At 36.2% G+C, this 27,813-nt stretch overlaps 2 protein-coding genes and 1 pseudogene across 3 annotated transcripts in view; 1 reads left to right on the forward strand and 2 right to left on the reverse strand.

Moving 5' to 3' along the window:
- NME7 (NME/NM23 family member 7) overlaps positions 1-912 on the reverse strand; it is a 295,291-nt gene extending 294,379 nt beyond the window's left edge. For both annotated transcript variants that reach the window (XM_004464181.4, XM_058310088.2), the window contains exon 1: positions 654-912. In XM_004464181.4, the coding sequence (XP_004464238.1) occupies positions 654-656 (3 nt within the window). In that variant the 5' untranslated portion in view covers positions 657-912. The remainder of the gene's footprint in view (positions 1-653) is intronic.
- On the forward strand, positions 837-27,813 carry BLZF1 (basic leucine zipper nuclear factor 1). The gene is made up of 7 exons (XM_058310087.1): positions 837-1,273; positions 2,611-2,689; positions 13,787-14,208; positions 15,569-15,768; positions 17,619-17,747; positions 19,376-19,595; positions 26,045-27,813. Exons 2-7 carry the CDS (start codon positions 2,659-2,661, stop codon positions 26,228-26,230), a joined length of 1,188 nt encoding a protein of 395 aa, XP_058166070.1. The 5' UTR covers positions 837-1,273; positions 2,611-2,658; the 3' UTR covers positions 26,231-27,813.
- Positions 10,872-10,970, reverse strand: LOC111765525 (U6 spliceosomal RNA; annotated as a pseudogene).

Below are 27,813 nucleotides of genomic sequence, written 5' to 3' on the forward strand. Positions count from 1 at the left end.
TGTGTTATTCATAATATGTTCTTAAAAGATTAAGTGAACTAAGTAGAACCCTGATGTACTCAAACAAATGGGTGAATTTAAATCACCTATAGGCTTTTTAAAAACTGCAAATATCCGAGCCCGATTCCTACTCACTCGGAATTTTGGGGAATGAAGCTCAGGCAAGTGAAATTTCAAGATCTCCAGGTGGTTCTGAGGGGTTCTTCTGTTAAGAAACACTAACCCAGAAGACATCAACTGGATAGAAGAGAGTTGATCCAAAGTGCTGCTATTATTACAGCTTTTGGACAGGATGGGGGCAGTGTTCTGCCACTCGAAGAGCAACAGCTCCAAGATCTAGAGAAATTCGGAGCAGTGTCGAGACAATCATATTTTGAGCACCACCGCATACTCTGAATAAGGAGCGTTAAGGTGAAACTGAGAACCTGAAAAATGCAATGACTTAAATGCTCGTTCGAAATAATGTCTCATTTCAGATTTTAAGACCCTAAACTTTCTGTTACATTACTCTAGAGGCTTAGCAGTTCCAAAGTGGAATTCTGGGTGCTGTAAGAAATAGGCAAAGCAAGGAGATTCCTGGGGCGGCCCCTGGGAAGGGGGAAAGAGATATCCAGGATCCCGGAACCGTCGTTTTGGCCTCGCTGGGAACTCACCATAGTCTCAGGATTTCAGCACCGGGTAACAGGGCTGCAACAGGAAGACGCCACTACCAACACCATCACGCAGTTACTCTGGTAACCGAACCCCGCCCACTGCCGAACACAGCGTGAACTGCCACCGTCCCGCCCCTTCGTCCTTACTGGCTGAGAATAATAACAACTCCGCTCCCGGAATCTACAGGCCGGCCTCTTTAGGCTGTCACCTGGGGCGACTGGACACCGCCTACCGCGGTCCTCACGTTCACTTCCGTTTGGTTGGCTGATGACCCGGAAGTTTAATGGAATGCGAGCTTTGGGTTCCAAACACTGCTTTATTTTACTATAAAATAGGCATCTATCCTCTTTCACTTACTGAGGGTTTACATCGTATTTATGTTTTGTGTTATTTGCGTTTAAACGCTCCATAAGGTGTGTTTACCTTTGACTTTTGGAAAATATTCCCGGAAGCGAAACCCTGAGTAATCGGAAGTGATTAGGAGTGAGTGGGCAGGTTAGTGTTGGAACTGCCTGGACAGGTCGGCTACAGAATGGGAGTTGAGTGTGCGGAGAAACCGTACGGTGGTACCACGCCGGATACTCTGTAAAGTGAAATCGGGAGAGGAAGAATCTTAGAGGTAAATACTAGAAGGGGCTTGTGAAACCAAAAGTTATTTTGGAGACGGACGGAGGTCTGTGTTGGAGCTTGGTGTCCCAGTCCTTTTCGATTTAGAGAAAGATTCGCCTGTTGTTCCGGGAATTCTTATTCGCACAAGGATGGAACTTTGGGGCCAGTAGATATTGACAAACTTGTGACTTCCACACTTGCCGCTTTCACACCTGTTACCCACTTTTTCCCCCTCTCTTCACTTGGTATTTGCTAGCGGACTGACTGTGCGTGTAGATTTCGCAGGGCGTTTTTCTAACGCTTGTTCAGGAGTTGTTGCGCTCTTGAAGGGCCTTTGGATACCTGTTTTCAGAGCAATAGATTGTAAATGAAGGGGTTTTTTTCCTGCTAAGAAAGTTACTCACGGAAGACTCTGGTGAGTCGTATCACGTACTTAGCGTAATCATCTTTTTTGGTGGTGAAACCAGTTGTCATCCACTGTACAGGTCATGATAGGATTATCACTTCCTCAGTATCGCCTTCCTTCTTAGCTTCTCCAGGGAATCTTTGGGTCTGTAAGGCCCATTTTTTAAAGCGTGTGTTTCTCTTTTACGCTTAAGAACTACGCCATTTTAATTTTATTATCAAGACTGCAAATTATCTTGAGAAATAGTTTTCGTTACATGATACAAAGTGTCTTTGCAGAAGAGGTCCCTGCAACACCAGCTTTTCAATTGGTTGTGGATTACTGGGTAATAGAAATAGTCAAGTTAGGGCTGATGATATTCAAATTATCAATTTATTTCATGGTAAGGATAATTCTTCTTAATACTTGTTTAATTACTTATATTATTTTAAAGAAGCTTTAGATTACATCAGTGTGACATCAAAAATCTTTCTAATTCTTCAATCTGACACATCTATAGGAAACTATACCTCACAGTCCTTAAGTCCTTTTGTTAAGCATCTACGTAACAGCTGTGTTTGAAGTTCTTCTCTGATAATATATTAATAGTAATATCTCTTAAGAAAGTAAATTCCTTTTGTCCTCTGAATGATTCAAAAGCCCCCTCCATTAACCTCAGTACTATTTTCTGAACTAAAATTCTTTACACTAGTCTGATAATTTGGAGTGTACTGATGAGGACAGTAGGACAAAATATTAGAAAGTAAACTGCTCCTAAAATTCTTTGAGACTTTTGGTAGCTGTAATAATACGTTAACCTGTGAGAACGGGATATGAGGGACAGTTCCTTTCTAAAATGCAGAAGCAATTTGAATATCATATTTAAATCAGAAGCTCTTAGTGAATATGTTAGTGTGGTATTTTGCTATTTTGTTCATTTTTTCGTATTTGTACTTTTCTAGATTTATGAGTAGAAGCCTTGGGGTGCATTGTCGTTGAAGAGAGAAAAAATGACTACTCTCGAAAGCTTAGAAACTAAAGGTAAGTAAGTGTTCTTCTTTTGATAAGTGTTTTTAAAACATGAAACTTAGATAATGTGAAGGAATGTTTGAGCAACTAACTAAATCCCATATCTCCTTTGGAAATTTTTCATGTTTCAAATCTCTTCGTGTTTACTTTGTAGTACAATGTTTACATTTCAGTACTTCAGATATACTATTGAATATATAACATTAGTATTTATTAGATGACTACTCATTCTTAAACACTTAGGATAAAAGCCAAGTTTTACAGCTGTATTCTCTATGCACTAGAAGATTAAGATTTAAGTAAACAAAAATAAGTATTTTTCAAGAGTTAAGTAGATGGACAAACTAGCAGGTTTCAAAGACCTCCTTGCTAAATCCAAGAGTCACTCATTAGCCCTGCCTTTCTGTCTCCTCTGTCTTCTCTACAATACTGTCAACTCTTTTTGACTCTTTCAAATACTCTTTCCATAGGTCTCATAACTCTTATTTTCAGCCTTCTTTCTAGTCTTTCACTGTCTATTGTGTAGCCACATGTGACTATTTGAATTTAAATCAATATTTTCTAAAAATTTAAATTTCATTTCTTCAGTCACACTACCCACATTTCAAGTGCTCAGTAGCCACATGTGACTACTGGCCATTGTTTTGGAATATGCCAATATAGAACATTTCCAACATTGCAGAGAATTCTATTGGACAGTAAGCTCCTTTCCTTTGGATTTATCCTTTAAATTTCAATGTTTTTCAGTCTCCTTTCTCTCCTATTCCCAAGGCATCAGTAATTGTCTATAGAAATGACCACCAAGATTTTCTATACCCCAGATCTCTTTCTTTCTGATTCAGAGCCTCATAACCTACTTCCTACTGGCCATCTTCACTTAGACATAAGTAAGTCTTAATATGTCCCCAGATGAACTCTTCCTAATCCAGCTTGCTCTTTTTTTTAGGAGGTACCAGGGATTGTACTTGGGACCTTGTGCAAGCGCTCAACCACTGAGCTACACCCATTCCCCATCAGCTTGCTCTTTGAATGGAGTGAGTTCTAGAGGCTGGGGCCATCAATCAAAAATGAGAAACAATTTCCTAAAAACCAACTTTTCAGCAAGCAGACCTCCAGGAGAAAATTTTCTTTGCAGGGGGGTAAAATTGTGCTTAGGAATCAAGGAAAAAAATAAATATTTAATTGAATCTAATTCAGTTCTGTGAAACAATATTTCTTATATCACCAGAAGGCTTTTGTAGTATTAGAATAAGCAAACTAAAGACTGTAATGAAACTAATAAACTGGGGAGTTAATAGGGAAAAAGAGCAATTAAATAATAACCTAATGTGAAAGCAGATAGCTTGGTGCTTGGCAAAAAGCAAACATTTAATACAGTATTATGATTAATGATTGAAAGTTAGTTATTACATGACCTCTGTAAAATTAAATTATTTTTTATTTCTATATTTCTAATTTGAAATGAGGAATATTATAAAACATTTTCACATACATTATTTCATTTAATCATAATTATCGAGTAAGGAAGATAATTTAACTATCTCTTAATTTAATGTTAGCTATTGTTATTAGTGAACAAAGTTATTTGTACTGCATGGCTTGAGAAAAGGTGTACTTATCAGGATTGACATTTGTCAGTAGCCTGTACTTCCTATAAATGCCTTACAAGAGAAGCAAGATGTTTGACAGAACTTCCTATCAAGATGTTTAGACAGTACTGTCATCAAGAGAGGGATGTGTCATTGCTGCTATAGCTGTTTCTACAAGAGAAACATGAAATTAGTAATTCTAAAAATTAGAATCCAAAGCTTTATTTGGACAAAAAATAAAAATTAAAGCTGTTGAGATCTGACAGTTTAGGGCAGGGGTTCTTAACCTTTTTTGTTCTATGGACCCCTTTGCCAGTCAGGTGAAAATGACAGACCCCTTCTCAGAATGTAGCAGCAGATAGTTTTATGACACTCAACTAGCATCAGGTCTAACAACAACTGTAATTTCCAAGTATGGATGAGCATAAGCGATTTTTTGAGATGTGCAACAACTGTAATGTGATATGAAATGAATACTACTGTAATTTACTGCACGCATTCATAAGTGAAGGAAATGCTAGGTTTCAGTTAAAAATCAGGAGAAAATAAAGATAATAAGTTGATTTTTTTCAATTGAAGATCATGGACCCCCTGAAATTTTTCCATAGACCCCTTGAGAATCCATGGACTTCTGGTTAAGAACCCCTGGTTTAGGGACAGCAAACTAAATAGGGAGGTCTAAGACATTTAAATATATAATTCCATAAAATAGTCTTAACTTTAACATAGTTATGTGGGGTATTAAGTGATTAAAGGTTGTCTAGGCAGATAAATTTGGGAAATGCTAGATTAAAAGGGAGGTTATACTATAGGACTTCTCAGAGCCTTTAATATACCAATGTACATTAAGAAGTTCCAAAAAAGAGAGATGTTTTGGCAACATTGCCCATACTTAATTGACCAGGCAGCTCTGTTCATTGACCATGTGGCAAGAACAATGTTTGGGCTCCACTTTGGTAAATGTTGGTCTAACTCTAAAGTTCATTGTCTGTTAACTAATTTTTCTAATTTAATAGTAATTGACTAAAATTGATTAGGTGGTATTCTTGACATTTAAAAGAATATTGAATTAATATGACCAAGTGGGAATCGCTAATTGATTTAACTATTTTATAGCTGAATTTGCATATGTTCCAAAAAATTTGTCAGATTATAAATGAATGAGAAATTAATGATTTAGTGTACAGGAAGATAATTTAAGCAGTTTTTAAATGAGTTAGTTATTGTATGTTAAGATGAAATCTTCTAGGTAATGTCTTAACAGACTGATGCATGTCATCAAGCATTTATGTTTATTCATCTTTTCTGCAAGAAAGTACCATTTCATTAGCAAGTAATACTAAGGTTAGGAGGAAGCAGTCCCTGCCCTAAGGAGTTCCCAACTGTCTCATAGGAGAAAAAAAAAAATTATTTTAAACTACTGTAGTGTTTGCATTATTCTGGAAGCATAGAGGAATGGGAAGAGGTTAAGGTTAAGTAATTTGCCCAAGGTCACAGAATGTGTGGCAGTAGGATCTTAAACTTAGTTTAACTCAAAGTCCGGTGTTCTTTCCACTACACTACTCCACTGAATTAGAATACCTGTCCTCATAGATTTATAGTTTTATGAATAAAGGAGAAGTGTTTGTTTTGTGAGAGTCTGTAATATTCTTTTTGCTACCGTGTTCTAGAGCAAGGGTTGGCAAATTATGGCCCTCTGGCCTGCCAGGTGAGAATATATGCAACCTAATTTGATGATGATAGGAAACAGTAACTTTGAACCACTTAAGCAAGTGTTATCTCCTCCCCCCAAAAAATTCTGTTCTTCTCATTATTAGACCTATATTATCCCAGAAAATGTATTTAATTATTATTATATTTTAAGTTCATCAATAAAAATTTTGGGAAATTTGTTTTCTCTCATTAATATAAGTACCTACAAAGTATCCTCAATTTACCTGTTGGACTACAAAGCCTAAAATATTTGCTGTCTAGCCTTTTACAGAAAGATTGCCAACCCCTATTCTGGAGTGTTAGTCTAATTCTATATTTTGTTTTCTTCCTACATTTCACCCTTCCTTGGGGAAGGGGATAAGAATGAGCTAGAAACCTTAGATACATTTTAATTTTTTGATCAGTGCTCATAGAGGGAAGTAACATTTTTTTTTCTAGTAAATGTTTTATTTATTTATTTATTTAATTTTATTCATTTTGTAAAAATATTACATTCAAAATATATGAGGTCCCATTCAACCCCACCACCCCCACCTCACCACTCCCCCCTCCCCCCCCCCAGCAACACTCACTCCCTTCATCGTGACACATCCATTGCATTTGGTAAGTACATCTCTGGGCATCTCTGCACCTCATGGTCAGTGGTCCACATCATGGCCCACACTCTCCCCCATTCCATCCAGTGGGCCCTGGGAGGATTTACAATGACTGGTGATTGTCCCTGAAGCACCATCCAGGGCAACTCCAAGTCCCAAAAACGCCTCCACATCTCATCTCTTCCTCCCATTCCCCATACCCATCAGCCACCATGGCCACTTTTCCCACACCAGTGCCACCTTTTCTCTGTGGACCTTGGATTGGTTGTGTCCGTTGCACCTCTATGTCAAGAGGAGGCTAAGATTCCACATGGATACTGGATGCAATCCTCCTGCTTTCAGTTGTAGGCACTCTAGGCTCCGTGGTGTGGTGGTTGTCCTTCTTCAACTCCATCTTAGCTGAGTGGGGTAAGTCCAATAAATCAGAGTGTAGGAGCTGAAGTCTGTTGAGGCTCAGGGCCTGGCTATCCTATTGTCAGTCCAGAGATTCAAATCTCCTAAATATATCTTAAACCTCAACACCAACTACAATTCCAGTAAAGTAGCATGAAAGTCTTGTGAAAAGAGATCCCATCTGAGTCCAGTTCCATCACGCAGAAACACCAGCTCCACAGAAGGGCCATCTGACATGGCAGTGAACCCCATCTGCCATGACCATAGAACCCGTGGGTCTCTTTAGCCCTCAAAGGAACCAATACCTGGGGTTGTATCTACTTTATCTGTCTCTCAGACTCTGCTCAGTTGTTCATAAGGGCAATCCTTCTGACAACCTCCAGACTCTTTTTTTAGAGACTCGTAGCCATATAAACTCATTTCTCCTTTCCATTTCCCCCTTACATTAGGTCAAACAGCATTTTAAAGTCATGTTGTTATATGTAGACAGGGAAGTAATATTGATGAATATTTTAAAGATTGTTTCGTTGGTTCCCTTCAAAGAGTAGAGAAGAATAGGGGTTGATGTTTTGCTTTACTTACGCATTACTCATAATTACAGAGCTAGTACTATAGATCTTTGTCAGAATTCTCACTTGAGATAATTACTCGTGAATGTATCCTGAATTGTGCCTACTGCGTATGTAATAAAGGTTTCTACGTGTGTCACAAGGAAATATAGAATTATGAAAAGTTATGTTACAGGTGAGAAAATGTAAAATCCTGATTCTCACTGCCTTTTTTGCCTGTGGTCATTAGAAACGTAAATTGTTATTAAGAGGAAGATGTTATGCACAATATAGTACAACTTTGGTATTCATAAATGCTTAAGTAAGTAGAACAATTTAAATTGTTTTTGAATACGGAGTTTGAAACAAGTCAGTTGAATTTCTTGATTGAACTTATATAATAATGTGTTTCGCTTGAAAAAAATTTCTGCTAAATACTCATTAAGGTTTCTTTGCCTTTTAAATTTAGCAGTTTGTGATTTGTTCTTGAATTTCCATTACCTAAGATTTCAACTCAAAAATATCATGACTTGCGTAGAAATTCTACTTTACCATGACAGAAGCATCACATCTTCTTGTTTCTTCAGCTGCAGTGTGCCTCAATGTGGCTGTATTTTTTTCTTCTTTCCATAATTGAAATAGCATTCTTCTTTGCTTCTTAAATACCAGAATGATTATTGAAAAAATTTAATTTATATTTTATAGAGTTAGACAAACCTAAAACTATATATTAAAAATATGGGCAGAAGCCTTTATTTCTAAAACAATTCAGTAGAAATTTTCCATCAGTGTTAACATGGTATAGCATGTTTTAACTAGGATATCAAACCTTCATCCCAGTTTCTGAAGTTTTCTTTGGCGGCTCATCTTTTTGAAAGTAAAGTTCCAAGGCTCAAGGGGTGTTTGGTTTATATTTCATGTAGAAATGACAAAACATTTTATTTTAATAGAAAATGTTTTGTAAGATAGAACACATTATTTATAGTCCAGATCCCTAGATGTCCTTCCACCTCCTATCTAACTCAGGATTCCCATTGCTATACACCAAGTATGTACTGTGTACATTGCTAGATACATAATAAAACATTCAAAAAAAAATCTGTTAATTAAATAGGTCTTCAGTCTAAAGATATAACTTTAAAGCTTTAGCGTAAGAAAATAAAAGCCAAAGTTATATTTTATGCTATTAAATAAGCTTTCTTTCTCCCCTATGTCAAGATCCAAAGTTTATTAGAAATTTTTATAAAGAGTAATAATAATAGAAGCACTAAGACTAACATTTATTGAGTACTTACTGTGCCAAACACCATTCTAAACATTATACATATATTCTTAATTAAGTAATTATTTTTAAACTAGAGAATGTAGATTTCCAGAAAAATCATGCATAAAATACAGGGTTCCCATACTTGTGTATTTTTTTTTTAAGTGTTGCATTCAGTCATTGCTATTGAGCATGCAAAAAATAAGAAAATAAATAAAACTATAAGGACAAAAGAAATAGATCTACTGATATATCACGGAATCATTTTGTGAGGCAATTTGACAATACAGATCTTCTTCTCGGGAATTTTCCTAAAGAAATAACTCAGGAGTTGATTTTTTTTTTAAATCTATAGGAATGAAAGTGTTCACTGAAGCATTACATATTATGGTGAAAAAAATCAGAAAAAATCTACATATCCAACAATAGAATAATAATTACATAAATAATGCTACATTAAGTTGAAAGAATATATTGTAGCCATTAAAATGAAAAAATAGAGTAGCAAAAAAGAAAATTTATGAAGCTTACAAAATACATTGTTTCCTAAACTAGACAGTAGGTATTTTAGTTTCATTGTCATGGTTTTGAGGCTAGGAGAAGTCCAAATACAAGGCCTTATCATAATGCTTTCTTTCCAAAGACTGTTGTTCTAGGGCTGGCTGTGGTGATCCTTGGTCCATGGCTCCTCTGTCACATGGCAGTGCACGTGGTGGCCTATTCTGGCCTCTCCATTCTCTTCCAGGTTACTTTGACTTTCAGCTTCTGGCTGCTCCCTCTGTGGCTTTTCTTTCTCTGTGACCTTCCCTAGAAGACCTTCAGTAATAGGATTAAGATGCATCCTGGGCCACACGTCATGTGAAGTCACCTCATCCAAAAGTCCTGTGTACAAGGGTCCACACCCACAGGAATAGATTACGTTTAAGAACATGTTTTTCTACCACACATGAGGCCAAACCACCACAGTAGGTATCTTAAGTGTAGAGTTCTCCACCAACTCACACTTTAACTGGTGTATAGTAGGCACTTGCCGCCAGTGACCAGTCCTTCATAGTTCATTATTTATAAACCTTGCTACTGACCCGGGTGCTGGTCCTTTACCCTTCCCCTTCTTACCTTTCATGTATTATTCATCAAATATATTTTGAGTACTTAAAATGTGCCAAGGCACTTTGCTGGAAATATACAGTGAAGACACACAGTCCCTACCCTCATGGAATTTATATCCTAGTGGGAGGCACAGACATTATAAAACTAGTTATACTGGGGGAAAAAATGTCTATTTCCCATTTTAATAAGTGTTAAAAGAAGAAATATAGGTCTTTACTATAAGACCATATGAACAAGGAATACAGCCTAATTAGGGAAGGACAGGGAAAGACTTCCCTTGGTAAGGTTGAGCTGAGATTTGAAAGATGATAGGAATTAACTCCAGGGTAGAGGGAGTTAGGAAGAATATCCCCAGCAGAGATAAGGGTCCAAAAGAAGGAAGACTTTTGCTATGATTGAGATACTGAAAGGAAACCAGTTAAGTGTGGAGCATAAGGTCTGAGGGATGGAAGCGGACTTAGCCCAATGGATAGGGTGAAAGCCTACCACCTGGGAGGTTCAAACCCCGGGCCTCCGTGACCTGTGTGGAGCTGGCCCATGCCCAGTGCTGATGCGCGCAAGGAGTGCCCTCCCATGCAGGGGTGTCCCCACTTAGGGGAGCCCCATGTGCAAGGAGCGTGCCCCATAAGGAGAGCTGCCCAGTGCGAAAGAAAGTTCAGCCTGCCCAGGAATGGCACCACACACATGGAAAGCTGACACAAGATGACGCAACAAAAAGAAACACAGCACAGATTCTCGTGCACCTGATAAGGATAGAAGTGGTGACAGAAGAACACACAGAGAATAGACACAGAGAGCAGACAAAACCGGGGGCGGGGCGGCGGGATTGGGTAGGGAGAGGGGAGAAGGGGAGAGAAATAAATTAAAAAAAAACAAAACAAAACAGGTCTGAGGGAGTGAGCTACAGAAGTTGAGATCCAAGAGACAGGCAGGGGCCAAACCATGGAGGGCTGTTTCAACCATGATGAGGATTTTTTTTTTTTTAATATGGAATGCTTCACAAATTAGCATTGCGCAGGGTCCGTGCTAATCTTCTCTGTATTGTTCCAATTTTAGTATATGTGCTGCCAAAGCGAGCACAGTGGAATGGATTTGGATCTTTGAGGGCTTGATACAAATCAGATCTGCATTTTTTAAAGCACACATACAGCTGTCATATAAATTCTCTGAGCTTTTGTGGCCTGAAAAGTAGTGTTGTTAGCAGAAGCAATAAGTGCTGGTTGTGGGAAGGTCTCCATGACCAATTAACAGCTCAGCTCTGGAGTCAGTCATAGTTTTACAATGATTTGGACAAGCTGTTTAACCTTTCTGAGCCTCAGTTTCTTCACTTATAAAATGAGTATTTTTATGTTTATGTTTTATTATGTAAAAAATTAAATGATATGATGCATCTGAAGGGCTTAGAAGAGTCCTTGGCACATAGTAAATTGAGTAAAAGTTTATTAGTAGTACTATACATAGGCTTTAGCTTCCAGTTTCTCAAATGTGTACTAGACCTGTAAAATGGCAAGAAATCCAACTTGTAGTTCAAATGGATGTTACTTATTCAGGAGTTCCATGTAGGCTGGGTATCATCTTGGCACCGAGTCAAGGTTTGCAGCATTTCCTGTTCTAGCTTGCCCTCCATTCTTTCTAAGCTCTACACCCCTTAAGTTCTTAGTCAGTTAGTGAATGTTCTTTTTTGGAGAAAGGTGACTCACTGAAACTTTTTTTATACTACCCACTTTGAGGTAAGGTAGAATGGGGAAAAGCAGCTGTTTTTGTTATCTGAATGGAGCAATGGTAGTATCTGAACTAAGGATAACTAACCAGTTTTGCCTTTTATGGGAGAAGATAGCTTATTTCAATGAAAGGTTAGTTTAATAAACATACTATGCAGTACTGTATTAAGCATTATGGAGAAAAGAGTGGGAGCTAATAAATAGCCAACACTTTAAAAAGCCTTGCCATGTGTCATACACCGTTGTAAACACTTTATATATCTCATTTAATACTTACAACAGCCCCATAAGTTAAATACGATTAGCTCCATTTTATAGATAAGGAAATTGAGGCACAGAGGTTTAGAAATTCATCCAAGGTCACATCATATAGCTAGTAAGCAGAAGAGGCAGAATTAAATTCTAGGTAGTCTGGTCCTAAAGACCAGGGCAATTTATTTCTCAATATTTTCTCATTTAGTTATCAAAGTAATCTTATGAGATAGTTACTATTAAATTCATTTTATAGAGGTTGAAACTGAAGTTCAGATAGTTGTATGATTTTATCCAGCATTAAACAGGTTATAATGGTGGAAATAGGATTCAAAACCAGATCTGACTGATCCCAAAGTTCATGTTCATTCTTTTTTTTTTTAAGATTTATTTTTTATTTATTTCTCTCCCTCCTTCCCCCTCCCCCCCACCCCCCCAGTTGTTTGCTCTCTGTGTCCATTCGCTGTGTGTTCTTCTGTGACTGCTTCTATCCTTACCAGTGGCACCGGGAATCTGTGTTTCTTTTTGTGGAGTCATCTTGTTGTGTCAGCTCTCAGTGTGTGCGGCGCCATTCTCGGACAGACTGCACTTTTTCATGCTGGGTGGTTCTCCTTACAGGGCGCACTCCCTGCACGGGGGACTTCCTTACACGGGCGACACCCCTGTGTGGCAGGGCACTCCCTACATGCATCAGCACTGTGCATGGGCCAGCTTCACACGGGTCAAGGAGGCCCAAGATTTGAACTGCGGACCTCCCATGTGGTAGACAGATGCCCTATCCATTGGGCTAAGTCCGCTTCCCTGTATTTCTTCTTTAGAAAAATGTGTGTTTCTCTAACACCTACCTTAATGTGCTCATCAGCCTTGTTGGAGAAAATGAGGATAGCATGTGCAAAACCCAGACAATAACAATTATGGTTCATGATTAAATTCCAAACTGAATATTTGAGACAGTAAGTGCCAGAGAGTAGACTAGAGCAGCTGGGAAGATTTAATGCAAAAAGTGGAGTTTATGCTGACTTCTTAAGGATAAGTTATGGTTATAGTGAGTGGAGAAAGAAGCCATCTAAGAAAACAAGATGTAGTATGAACAAAAGACTGGGTAAGAGACCTGGGAGACAGAGAGTGTTGAATAATCCAATTGGTTAGCTGGTAGGAGACCAAATATATGGAAGTACTCAGAGGAATTTGGGTTTTTTTTAATCCTATTGAGCAATAGCTGTCAAACCTGTATCATGATGGTGCCTCTGAGGTTACTGGGTGAGCTAAATTTCATCACCTCCTCCCTTTATCTCAACAGAAACTATTGTCCTATAATTTTTCATATAGGCCTCCTGTCAGGATTTTACTTTAAAAGGGGGGAGGGGAGAGGGGTCTGCACCTAAAAAAAAAAGTTGAAAATCACTAAGGGGAACAGAGGAACCAATAAAATAATTTGAGCATGATATGGTGAAAGTGAAATCTCAGGAAGTTTAATCTGGCAGCATGATGTGGTTTCTTTTGTGTAACCCAGGACATAATAAACCTTTAGGCCTAAGAACAGAATAGACTCTTTCCCTAATCATTTCTACAGTTTAGCATATTTGATGCTTTCCCTTATCCTGTGCAAAGCATTCTTTGCCAAGAGTTCACAAAAACTGGTGAATCTAATTTGAGGTAGATAATTTAAAATGATATATGGCAGATACTTATTTTTATACTTATTTTATACTTAACTACTTTATACTTACTTTATACTTAATTAACATTATTGAGTGTCTACAGTATGCCAGACACTTAATCTTGTTAGTCTTTCTTACCACATATGTTTTTAAAATCACTTTTAAATTTTTTCCATTTTTTAGTGTCACTATTTCTAAATGCAAAAGCATGTCTTGGCATCTCTTTTCAGTAAGTAGTTCATGTTTTGTTACTTTTTGTTAGCCACTCTCCGAGGAGCGGGAGATGGAATGGAAACTGAGGAGCCACCTAAATCTGTGGAAGTCACCTCCGGAGTCCAATCCATAAAGCATTACAACCTTCAGAGTCCACGGAAGAAAGCAGTTCCATCAGAGAGCCCAGGAGTTCTTCAGTTAGGGAAGATTCTCACTGAAAAAGCAGTAGAAGTTGAAGCTATAAGAATATTAGTTCCCAAAGCAGCTATAACCCATGATATTCCCAACAAAAATGCAAAGGTTAAGTCTCTGGGACATAAAGGAGAAATCCCTGGTCAGTTAGAGGGAGTTGTAGAACCTAGGAAGGAATTATCAGAGGTAAAAAATATATTGGAAAAGCTCCAGAATTCTGAAAGGAGGTTACTACAAGACAAAGAAGGTCTTTCAAACCAGCTTCGAGTACAGACAGAGGTAAGAACAGCCTTAATAGTTTTAATGAGTACTACTCTAATTTATACCTGGACCTTCTAAGCCTACAAGTTAGAAAACTTTTTTCCTTTTAAGAATATCATTCATTTAGAAAATGTCATTTCTCTAAAATGTTTCCTTTTAAATTTCTCATTCTCTCTCAGAACTTCTAGTAGAACTAGAGTTTATATTGAGAACTTAAACTTTAACACCATTTGAAGATGCAGGAGAAAGGTGTTTAGAGAGAAACTACCTATAAGTTGTAAAGGAAGGTTACATTTATCAACTGCCAGACCAGGATTGACCAAGTCAGGATTTGAAATCCCTATTTTAAGAAACCATAAATTCCAAGTATTTTTGCCTACGTATACATGATATTTGGAATAAAGAAAATGGTGTTATAAATTGTATCTTCATTGTAAATGTAAATGTAAATGAAAAATATATAGACTGTGTTGCTTTAATCTTTATATTTTAGTAAACATTGCCTTCTCTTCCCCTTTTGTTTCTCTATTAGATCATTAATCTTTTTCCCAGATGCTAGTCTGTGTAAGTGACAATAGGGTTAGTCATTCTTGTCTAGTTCCTAAAAATAATATATTTATAAAGTAGCTCATTTATAATTACAAAAGTAGTCCATATTTATTGTAAGCATTTTGGCAAATAGAGAAACACAATGAAACTAGTACCACCTATAATCATACCATTCATATATACCTGCATAAATATATATATGAAGTTCATGTTTCATAACCTACTTTTTTAACATATTAACATCTTCCCATGTCACAGAATATTCTTTTACAATGTCATTATTAATAACAATAGTGTTCTTCATATTTTACCAATAACCTATTATTTACCAATAATAGGCTATTTAACTTATTATTTACCAATAACCTATTACTGGATATTTATGTTTTAATGTTTTGCTATTTTCAATAACAATGTAAAGAATATACTTACAGATAAGTATACCCTAGGTCACTAACAAATGAATTTTTAAACATTGAATAAAATAAAAGACCATATAAAACATTCTCTGTCATATTTTTAGCAAAATTTATTGGTTTACTTTTCCAATATTTTCCCTTTAAATGTTGACTGGAAGCAGTTTGATTCTCATGTCAATAATTGGTATTCTTATTACAAGAATCCTAGTTTATAACCATACTCACTATAGACATAGAGATTGGTTTATATATATTTATGAAACTTAAATTTTTAATATCACTTTCTGATATGCACTTTAGATCATGAAAGTCCAATTTATATGAAAACACCGTTTCTCATTAATTTTGTTATATTATTAAAGTCAGGGATATTATTTTGAGTTTGTCATATTGATCATGTTCTCTTCTAGGTAAATCGTGAGCTAAAAAAGCTGCTAGTGGCTTCTGTTGGGGATGATCTTCAGTACCATTTTGAACGTCTAGCCCGTGAGAAGAATCAGCTGATTTTAGAAAATGAAGCTCTAGGTCGAAACACAACTCAGCTTTCTGAACAGTTAGAGCGTATGTCAATACAGTGTGATGTGTGGCGAAGTAAATTCCTTGCAAGCAGGTATTTTCTAGTAAAAATAGTATTTTATGTCCTTGCTTTCACTTTGTATCTCAGGTCTTTGACCCATAAAACAAGAAAGTAGATTTTAGTGTGAAAATTTTCAGACTAAAATTGTCAAAGTACTTCATATGTTATTTAAGACCTCTTCTGGTTGATTACATTGGCTCCCTAAGTGGAGAAGTGATATCATAAGGATCCTCCCTTATTCCAAAGTTCTAGGTCACTACTCAATAGTAAAAATCACTCCTGCCATAAAGTTTAAGAATAAAACACCAATGTAAACTCAGACTCTAATAATTATTAATCACAAAAGACCAAATTAAATTATCTTTCCTTACCTTCTGTCTGGGGAACTGAAATATCATTCCCAATCCATAATGCTTTGTTCTCAGACTTCTTTAAACTGTATATTAGAGGTTCCCAATCTTTATCTCTTTATGCACAAATAGAAAATGATAACATCTGTGTGACATACTAGATGAGGCTACTCTCCATCAGAGGTGAAAACTACAGGGTCCCAGTCCAGGCCTCTGAGTACTCTGGTAGGTAGGAAAACCTATTATGATTGTGTGTCTGTTTGTCTCCCGAACTCCCACTCCCTGCCAACTTCAAATTCCTAGAGAAAAAGATCTCAGTGACATCTATCTGTGTATTTCCACTGCTTAACAATGCTTCACACATAATATGTTTAATAACTATTGACTTAAAGTTCATCATCTGGAGATTTCCCACAAAGCACCAAAGTTTCCTAGGCTATAAATAAATATTTAGGAAAGTCACCATTATGAATGTACTTAATGTCACTGATTTATGCCCTTAAAAATGGTTACAATGGTAAATTTTATATTTCACCACAGTAAAAGTTTTTTTAGGAAAGTGTTTCTTCATGTCTTAGTATCTGTTATACTTTCTAGTAATTGGGTACTCTTAAGTCTTTAAATTTATTCATTTTTTTAAGAGTTCTGGTATAGGATCCTATTCAGGGAAATGAACTGTTTTGCTGACTTAGAATAAGTGTAAATTAGATTAGTTCTCATTGACCAGTTTAAGGGGCAAATAATGTATATATTATAGAAATTATACTATGTAACTTTTATAACATCCTCATCTGCATTCACAGTAAAACAGTCAAAAGCAGTAAAAATTAAACTCCTCTATTCAATTTTATTGCTATTTTTAAGTAATTTAATTTTTCAGTGTCAAAATAGTTTTCATTTTAAGACATTTAGTGGTTAGTAGAATCTGAAACTTTAATTTTAGTTTTAAGATTTTCAACTAATAACAGTACTTTAGAATGTTGCTTATTGTTTTCCATTAGTAGGGAAGTAATTAAATTTGGCACATCCACTCAGGAGAAAACTATGAAACTGTTTTTAAAAAGAGAGTGTGAGATAGCTCTATATGTGCTAATATAAAAAAAATCTCCAGAATAAATTAAGTAAAAAAAAAACAAGTTGTAGAAAAGTTTATATTGAATAATCCCATTTTGTAAATAAAGTGGATATATTTTTAACCCATACCTTTATGTTGATATATACATAAATTATTTTTCCTGTAAAAACATATAAGAAATTTCATTGGTTATATACAACGAATACGATTTTATTGGTTACATATGAAGGATGAGGAAACTGGGATGGAGAAAAGACTTGGTTTTCATTTTATATAAGCCTTTCTGTATTATTCTGTACTTTGCCAAGAGCAGTGAGGTAGTTGAGTGGTAGAATGATAAATTACCATTATTTTCCTTTTTAAAATTTTCTATATTTAAAAACAATATTATTCTCAAAATTTGATCTAGAATAAGATTTGTCAGAGAATCTATACATAAAATTTTTATCTTTTTCCAGGGTTATGGCAGATGAATTAACCAATTCCAGAGCAGTTTTACAGCGTCAAAACCGTGATGCACAGATTGCTATACAAGATCTCCTGAGTGAACGGGAACATTTTCGTCAGGAAATGATAGCTACCAAGAAGTACAGAACTTGTTTATATTCTGATCTCTTCTTTCCCCTGAAATTTTGTTATATTGGTAGTTTTTGTTTTTAGTGTTTCAACATTTAATATGATCATTTACTTTGAGTATAATCTGAAAGAGATGCTACAAGTGAGGGAAGAACACTGAAAAATAGAAGACATGCTTCTTCCCACATTCTTAATTGGAGAAAGCATCAGTTGTATCTACAGTAGAAGAAACCTGTGAATTTATAAGTTGTTTTTATCTATAGTTGAAGTAGTTTTGTATAGTTGTTGGTAGAAGCTAAAGATTGTACTTGTCTTTCCTCTGGAAGGAGATCTTTTTGAGAACTATGTTACAATATTAGAGTTTGCTTTTATGTTGACATGTTCCAGAAATGTCAGGATTGGTAGTCTTCCTTAAAAGCCCTTTGTACTTTTATATATTCTTACAAATCAAATCAGCAAGGGTCAAAGAAGAAAACATGGGAAATTGGAAAATAATTTTGCACTGAATAAAAGTGAAAATACAATATATCAAAATTTGTGCTGAGGGAAGTCTATAACTTTAGATGGTTATTTTAGAAAAGAAAAGAGGTCTCATCGATGATCTAAGTTCCTCCTTAAGAAACGTAATGAGAGCAAATTAAACGCAAAATGAGAAGAAGGAAGAAAATAATAAAGATGAGAGCAGAAAAAGAAAACAGAAAAATAGAGAAAAACACTGGATCCCAAAACTGGTTCTTTGAAAAGATATATTTTGTAAACCTCTAGCCAGTGTGATCAAGAAAAAAAAGAATACCAGTATCAAGAATGAGGAATGAGAGAAGGAGGATGCTACAGATTGTACTGATGTTATAAAGATAATAAGAGAATACTATGAACAGCTGTGGGCCAATAAACTCCATAATTTAGATGAAATGGACAAACTTCTAGAAAGACACAGATTATCACAGGGTATTCAAGAAGAAATAGATAACGTAGCCCTAGTCTATTCTATTAAAACCTGTCCACAAAGGAAACACCAGGCCTGAATGGATTCACTGGTGAATACTACAAACATAAAAGGAAGAAATAAAACCAGATTGACACATATTCTTCTGGAAAACAGAGGAGATGGGAACAGTTCCCAACTCATTTTATGTGGCCAGCAATGCCTTCATACTAAAACCAGACAAAGTCATTAAAAGAATACATAGACCAATATTTCTCCTGAACGTAGATGCAAAAATCCTTAACAGCATTTTACCAAATCAAATTCCACAATATATGAAAAGCTTATACATCATGATCAAGTAGGATGATCCCAGGAATTGTAGGTTTCTCATTTGAAAAATCAGTTAATGTAATTCACCAAAATGAATACCATATGAATATCTCATTAGATCTACAAATCAAATCAGTAGTTCCTATACTAAAATAAGGAAACTAATAAGAGTATTATCCATTAAATGATTTCCAGATAACAGCTTGAGAGGTGCTCTATGTAGCCTAACTTCTTTGACAGGCTTCCTGATTGATATTTATTTAAACTCTGAAAGAAATGGAAGTAAGATATATAATTTCAAAAATATGTTTCTCATTTATTTAGTATTGATTTTTATATTTTATCTTACTAATGTTTACTGTTCTTTTGTGTTCTGTTTAGGTTATTGGAGGAACTTTTGGTCTCCTTGCAGTGGGGAAGAGAGCAGACTTACTACCCCAGTGCACAACCTCACAGCACAGCAGAACTAGCATTAACCAATCACAAATTGGCAAAAGCAGTGAATTCTCATCTTCTGGGAAATGTTGGCACTAGCAGTCAAAAAAAGATTGCATCTACAGTTGAATTCTGCAACACCCCAGCCGAAAAAATGGCTGAAACGGTAAAATACATTTTTTCTTTCATGATGACTGGAACTCTTAAGACTGTAATTTTACTCTAAGGTGACATGGTATAATGTAAAGTTGGCACTGGGAGTTAGGAAATGTTGTTCGAAACCTGACTCAATGCTAATGAGCTTGTGATCTTTGAGAAAATTACCTCTTCCTTTGCAATTTTTTTAACATTATCTCTGTTCTGAAGGATTTTTAAAAATGTAATCGTTTTGAAGAAGGTTCTATAGTTCAATAGTTCACTTTAATAAGAAAACTTCTGTTTCGAATTTTAATTTAGTAATCATGAGTAGTTAACAGATTACTTCTGATCTAAAATCATTATTTGTTAATTCCCACATATAGATGTGAATGTGCCAAATTCTGCAGAATTAAATAGGGTACACATATGTCCCTATAGTACTGTGTGAACTCACAGTCCATGCCAGTGAACTATCAAATACTTCAGTCTCACAGTTCTATGACCACAACCAATTTTGAACAACAGCTAACTCATCTGTCCCCATCTTGGATCTTGTCATTCACCAAAAGTGTTCTACTTTTAAAAACTTTCAATTTAACATCTCTTTCCATGATCTTTGATCTCAACCTCTTTTGTTTCCTGCTCTTTCTTTCATCCTATCCCCATTTCTTGATCCTTTCATGATTTTTGTATACTTGATCCCTATATTTTTATCTTCTTCTCATCTACTTACTCTCTTGGCTTCCCTTCCTGCCATATCTTGCCTAGACTTAGTTGTGCTTTTTTAAGATTTTTTTTATTTATTTATTTCTCTCCCCTCCCCCCCATCCCCCCCCCGCCAGTTATCTGCTCTCTGTGTCCATTTGATGTGTGTTCTTCTGTGTCTGCTTACATTCTTGTCAGCAGCACCTGGAATCTGTCTCTTTTTGCTGCATCATCTTGCTGCATCAGCTCTCCGTATATGCGGTGCCATTCCTGGGCAGGCTGCACTTTTTTCGCACTGGGCGGCTCTCCTTATGGGGCACACTCCTTGCGTGTGGGGCACCCATATGTGGGGGACACCCCTGCATGGCACAGCTCTCCTTGCGCACATCAGTACTGCGCGTGGGCCAGCTCATCGCACGGGTCAGGAGCCCTGGGTTTGAAGCCTGGACTTCCCATATGGTAGGCGGACGCTGTATCCGTTAAGCAAAGTCTGCTTGCCTAGACTTAGTTCTTAAGTGCTTTCTCCTCTATTCTTCCCCCCCCCAGGTACCCTGAAAACCCCAGTCCTGCGTCAGTTCAACTGCTTGCATTTTTGCTTATGCTCATCAAACTATTACCTCACTTCAGCAGAACACATTGTTTCTTAATTCACAGAAGAAAAAGAAGACACAGGCAGAAACCTCTTCAGGGTCCCACTTGATACCTAAAAGCCTACCTATATATAACCAGCCTTACAAAATTTTCTATCAAAGGAAAAAGTGTCCCTCCTCCTCTCCAAAGCATAGCTCCCCTCCATCCTCATCAGGCCTCCCTCCAACAGTTATTACTTCTTTCTACCAGCTCTTTCTCTTGCTTAAGAACTACCCATGCATCTTCCATCTAAAAACAGAAAAATCTTCCCTCTACATAAGTTCCCTGGATATGGCCTTGTCACCTTCCGTTTACAGCCAAGAATCTTGGACAAGCTGTCTATCCTTGTTATTTGTACTTACTTGTCATTTGTTCCTCAATTTCTGTAATCACTTAACCTATTAGAAGACTTCCACTCACTGTTCTCAGAGTACTTTTATAAAATTCATGAATGTTTAAATATTTTATTGTTATATTTTACCTTATCGAGCACTACTTTCTTAAAATTCCCTTAACTTCTGTGACATTATTCTTTCTTGGCCCTCTTACTACCTTTCTAAACTCTTCTTCATGGGCTTTTTCCCTCCTTTAAATGTTGGTGTTTCATAGTAATCTGTTTCCCACCCACTACACACTGGATTCTGAAACACTATACTCTCCTGGTTCTTTCCTACTTCTCTGAACATTTTTCTGTTTTTAAGGAGTAGCATCCTCTTCCTGTGACAACTCTTGAGTTTTTCTCACATAACAGACTTTCTGTATTCTTTAGGGAGTATCATATTCCCATAGTTTTATACTTGTGGCTTTTCTGATTCAGACATTTTTTCTGAGTTTAAGACACTTAAATCCAGCTGTACCTCTCTATTTGCTTGTCTCACAGATGGCTAAAAATATAACTCTTCATTTATCCTTGCTGTCACATGTGTACCTCTTTCTACCCACCGCCCACCCCCTCACACACACACAAAAGAAAAGAACAACCTCTTTCTTCACCTATACTTTCTTAGTGAACTGTACCTGCTCTGTAGAGATGTTTTGAGGATTCTATTAAATAATGCACATAAAGCCCATAGCACAGTTTCTAATACGTGGTAAATTCTCAATAAATGGTAGCTATCATTTTCATTATTATGTCTTTCATCCCCCTAATCCTGTTGATTTTACAAATCCTATCATTCCTTCTGATCTATTCCCTCCTTACTTCAAACATCTGAACTCCAGTCTAGACTGTTTCAATATCCTTGCCTCATGTCTTACCTGTCTCCAGCCCATCCTCTAATCTAATCTTTTTTGTGTCTCCCCGCTTCACAAGGATCATTCCCCAGGTATTGTCCCTGCCCCACTTAATATTCCAGCAGTGTTTTCATTCCACACATACACCACTGTCTCTCATGCCTTTGTAGATACTTTTTCTTCAGCTTAGACTGTACTCACAGCAGCTCTTTTCTTCCCCAACCTCTGTATCACCTTCAACAATCAACGTTTCCTGACTCTCACTGGTAATTTAGATGTCCCTTCCTCCAGGCTTCCAGTGTACTTTGTACATATATCTATCTATTATGGCTCTTTTGTTTTGTTTTCTTTTTTGTTTTTTTTAGGTACCAGGGCCAGAAATTGAATCCTGGACTTCATATGTGGGAACACAATACTCAGCCACTGAGCCACATCAGCTCCCCTGAGTTAGTTTTTTTGTATGTTTGGTTTTTTTGTTTTTAGGAGACACCAGGGACTGAACCTGGGACTTTCCATGTGGGAAGCAGGTGTTTAACCGCTTGAGCCACATACCCCCCTCTATTATAGCTCTTTATCGCATTCAATTGCAAATTGTTTGATTTCCTTTCTCCCAGACTATAAGCTTCTTAAGGGTGGGGACTGTGTCTTTTAATATTTCCTTAACATATAGCATAATCTTTTGCACATAGTAGATCATCACTATTTATTGAATGAATCTATATCTAAAACAACTCATCTTTACTCAAAAACCTGTTTCTTCTTTTCTGTTGTCTTTGTTGGGGAATTATGTCACTGAATGTCAGTGGCATTCAGCATAGTTGACCACTCCCTCTTTTTGAAACATATCTTCCCTTGCCTTATATAACCTTACACACATACACACACCAGCTTTCTTTCTTTCTCTGACCATTCTATTTCACTATATAATGTTTATTATCCTCAGGGTCTGGTCTAGATCTCTTTCCATTATACACTCTGACTGAAAAAGCTTACCTATGTTCATGCTTGTAATTCTATCTATATATAATCCTATGAATCATATAAATCTTATATGATTCCATCTCTACATGATTCTCAACATTTGTTTCAGCACTGATCCATTGTGAGCTCCAGACACACCTCTCTGCTGCCCACAGAACACCTTCATTTGGGTGTCTCAGAAGCATCTCAAATTCAACATGTCTAAAATAGAACTTACTTTCTCTCCTAAATCTCCTGCTTTTCCACTGTTCTGCATCTTGGCAAATGGAGCCATCATCCATTCTGTTCTTCATGCTGGAAATACAAGAGTCTCCCTTCTCCCTCTCAGCCTTTAAATGTCAAATCTTGTTATAGTCCTAAACAACCCTTAAATCTATTGTTTTCTCCATCCATCTACCTTTAGTCTAATTTTCCAACCTCTCTTGTCCAGATTACCAGTTGTTTCCTAACTAATCTCCCTGCATCCATTCTTGTTCCCACAAATCCATTCTACTGAAGCCATAGTGATTTTTTTAAAAATTTAATTCTGATTATCATTTGCTTAAAACTCTTTGAATAACTTTCCCTTGCTTCTAGAATAAAGTCTACCATCCTTAACATGATGTTAAAGATCACTATTTTATTGTTACTCTCTTCCTCACTCTCTGAGATAGCCAGACATACTGTACTTCTCTCACTTTGCTGAAGTACCAAGATCCTGTTAACCCCAGGGTCTTTCAACAAACATCCCTCTACCTGGATTCCTTACTTCCTATCCACATTTTACACTAGCTAATTCCTATTTATCTTTCCATCACCCCTCAGAGAAGCCTTTCCTACCCCGATACACTCCCTGTTTCATCTACTCCATTAGATTCCTCTATTATATACATTCATAGTACCCTGTACTTATCATTTAGAATAAAACATATCACAGTTGTAACTCATTTGTTATTTGTGGAGTTATTTCTTTAATGTTTGTTTCCTCTGCTGAACTATAAGCTTCATGGGCACAGAACATGCCTTTTTAGTTAACCCTTGTGTACTTCCATTGAGTGTTCAGTATTATTGCAGTATTGTTACATGAATGAAACCAGAAGAATAGGAATCCCAGTACTTCATCCACTACATTCCCTCAGTTAATTAAACTGACAGCTCTACTTCATTTCTTAGATTATTGCAATAACCTCCTTTTCTCAGTTCTCTCCATATCTGCTTTAATGCCCATCCCTCTCCCCCTCTTCTGCACTGTTTATAGAGTGATCTCTCTGAAAAGCACCCTGCTTAAAATCCTTCCCTATCCTTTCAGGGTAAAAGTTATTCTCCATCACCTTCAGGCTAAAGTCCAGAGGCCAGTCTGTCTATACTGGTGTCCTAGTCTTCTACTGAATTCTCTTAACATTTTGTTTATATATCTCTAAAGCAGAAATTCTTAACCAGGGGTCCATGGACCCCTTTTTCAGGGGGTCCGTGAGCATGAATTGATAAAAGCAACTTATCTTTATTTTCTCTGACCTCTAACTGAACTCTAACATTTCCTTCACTCATCAATGTATGCAATAAGTTACATATATTTCATATTCATATATTCATTTCATGTATTACAGGTGTTGCATATCTCGAAAAATCGCTTACGCTCATCCATATTTTGAAATTATGTTAGTCATGAGACCTGATGTTAGTTGAGTGTCATACAACTACTTACCACTACATTCAAGAGACAGTGTCTGTGATTTTCACTTGACTGACAAAGGGGTCCATGGAACGAAAAAGATTAAGAACCCCTGCTCTAAAGACATGTGATAACATATGGAGTATTGGATACTTCTCTTACTTTCCCCCACCACATAAATTTATAAGCAATTTTAACTGACTTCCTTCATCTTTGCTTGTCCTCTAATGCCTAACTAAATTTCATAAAAGTAAAAGGATCTCGAAAACTAAAATTGAAAAAGCTATAGTCTAATTGAAAATATAGGTCCTAAAATAGAATGGTGGCTCGTAAATGGTACCAGGACATTCTAAGTAGCCACAATCTCCTTTGGGTATGGTGGGAATTTAGAAGAAGAAAAAAAAAACCTGCTGGACCATATGGGAGGTAAGGAAACAGGCATCTCCATCATTTCCTGTAAGCTCATTAGAATAAGTAATATATAAGGAGGAGCACTCTTTTCCCCTTCTGCATTTCATCATTTCTTTCCAATTACAGACCTACCTCCCTTGTACCATCACCCATTCTCAACATTTGATGATGGTTGGGAGAATATGAACATGAAAAACGACAGCTATCACCCAAACATGGTATCCTTGTCCTTAACTGGAGAATTTTTTTCAATCCAAGATTTCCTCCCATGTGGAGCCTCATTAAAGGAAATAAAATAGGAAAAATTGGGAGTACATGTTGTCATAACCCAAGAAAGAAGGACATGGTTGTTAGCATAAAATATTGCAGATAAATTTTTAAATTTTGGATGAAATTCATTGATTTTACAAATAGAAAGTGATCAAAGACTTTGAAATCACCACTTCAGAAGAAGAATGAAGGCAGAATCCTGATTACAAGCAGATGAATGAAAGATTGAAGGGAAGCAGTGGGTACTTTTTGGTTAAGGGTAAAAATTTACATCGTGTAAGGGAGAATTGATATAACCTTGTTTTATTCTGTTTTCCATCATTATCCATGGGAGAGCATTAATTTTATGATTTTTTTAGAAATAGATAACCCAGCTAATGATATCATTAGACATCATTGTTAATAAATTCAGAGCTTTTTAAGAAAGGGGAAAAGTTATTTCCTCAATCAAATTCATCATTTAAATGTTATTTTTATAATAATTACATATTAATGAAATGGAACTTTATAGGTAATTATATACCAATGAAACCAATGGCTTTTACAGTCCATACTGTTAAAACATATATCTGACATTTACCTCTTATTTTCCTTAGATTCTACGCATTTTGGATCCAGTTACCTGTACAGAGAGCTCACCTGATAGTCCATTTTCTGAGTCTTCACCAACCACCTTACTTGCTACAAAGAAAAATATTGGACGATTTCATCCCTATACTAGATATGAAAATATAACTTTTAATTGTTGCAATCACTGCCAGGGAGAACTTATTGTCCTTTAACATTCAGTATGTTAGAGACAGGCCACAGGCATTTGCTTATTAAAAGTCCTTATTTGGGAGCTGGGGTTCTTACAGTGCTTAAAGGTAATATCACTTTCTTTTTAAATAATACATATGCCCAAAGATGTTTTGTATACTCGCCTCCAGATTACCCTTACTTAATAAATATCTCAGGGTAAGAAGAGTATGAAACTGTGTAAATATATTTAGGGTAGCGAATTGTTTCCAGGCAATACACTGTGCTTTTCCTAAAGGACTCTAAAAGATAAAGATTATATTTCCCTTAGACTCTGTTATTTACCTTGCTAGATATTTTATATGAACAAGTTTAGTTTTGGTACTGTAAGCAAGGATCAGCAAACTATGGCTGTGGGTCAAGTCTATCCACACTCACTCATTTAATATCACTGCTTTAGTGCTACAACAGAAGAATTAAATAGATGCAACCCAACTAATATGGCCCTTTACAGAAAAGGTTTTCTGACCTCTAAAATAATAATTGCCGGGTTCTTTCCTTTCCCATTTGGGTGATTTTTTTGGGGGTCTACAAAAGTAACTTAGAGTAATACTAGGGTAAAAGAAACTTTTTTAAAAACTAAATGCTGTCTATTAGAAAAAAATATTTTATGGACAAATTAGCAAGCGCTTCAGCAAAACATGTTTTCATGTTAGTTGTGCGCAGGGGATTCCATATTCTACATGGATGCCACCTGATATAAGTTGAAGCAGATTCTAACTGTTCAGCTCATTTTGCCAAATGCCAAACACAATAGAAATATCCAACTTGATTCTTATAAATTATAATGGAGAGGAAGGATCTTTCTATAAATTGTACAATTTTAAAAATGAAATGCATTCCATAAATTTTTTGCAATATGTAATATTGTTTATTTAGGATAGCATTCATAAAATATCAATTTATATGCCTTTAAAAATATCCCCAATAATTATACCAAATCACTAATTGGCTGCAGAAGTGTCTATCAGTTCTCTGACAAATGACAGATCCAAACAAATAATATGTTTTAATGTCAATGTAATTTTTTTTTTGGCCTATTCATCTGGCATGTATTTATGGTTTTATGTGGCAACAAATTTCTCTACCTTCTTTATTGTGAACCACCCACCCCCCCAAACACACACACAAAATGCTGTGCTTTGGTTTCAGTATTATCAACTTATACTGTTGATAATTGATCCTTCAGCCTTTTCCTTTAGGTACACTTAGTTTTCAATCTGATGATTGTATTTGCGTACGTTATACATGTCTTGTAAATAGGGCTATGAAAGCAATACATTATAGTGGAAAAAAAAATGACATTACAAACACACTCATGGAAAAAATAGTCACTTTCTAGGATTTATAACATCAAGTTTTTACCTATGGCATCTTTGTTTTGCTTTGTACCTTTAGATTTGATAAGCATTATAATTAATTTAAATAATATGGATACAAAATGCTTTTTAAAGTCCTGGCACACAAGCAAGCTCTCAGTAAATGTTGGCTACTATCACTACTATACTGAATATACTATCTTGAGAATGAATCCTTGAAAATAAAAAAATCAAGTATAAAGCTAAAA

This window comes from Dasypus novemcinctus, chromosome 13 (genome assembly GCF_030445035.2).
Source record: "Dasypus novemcinctus isolate mDasNov1 chromosome 13, mDasNov1.1.hap2, whole genome shotgun sequence".
Classification (NCBI taxonomy): domain Eukaryota; kingdom Metazoa; phylum Chordata; class Mammalia; order Cingulata; family Dasypodidae; genus Dasypus; species Dasypus novemcinctus.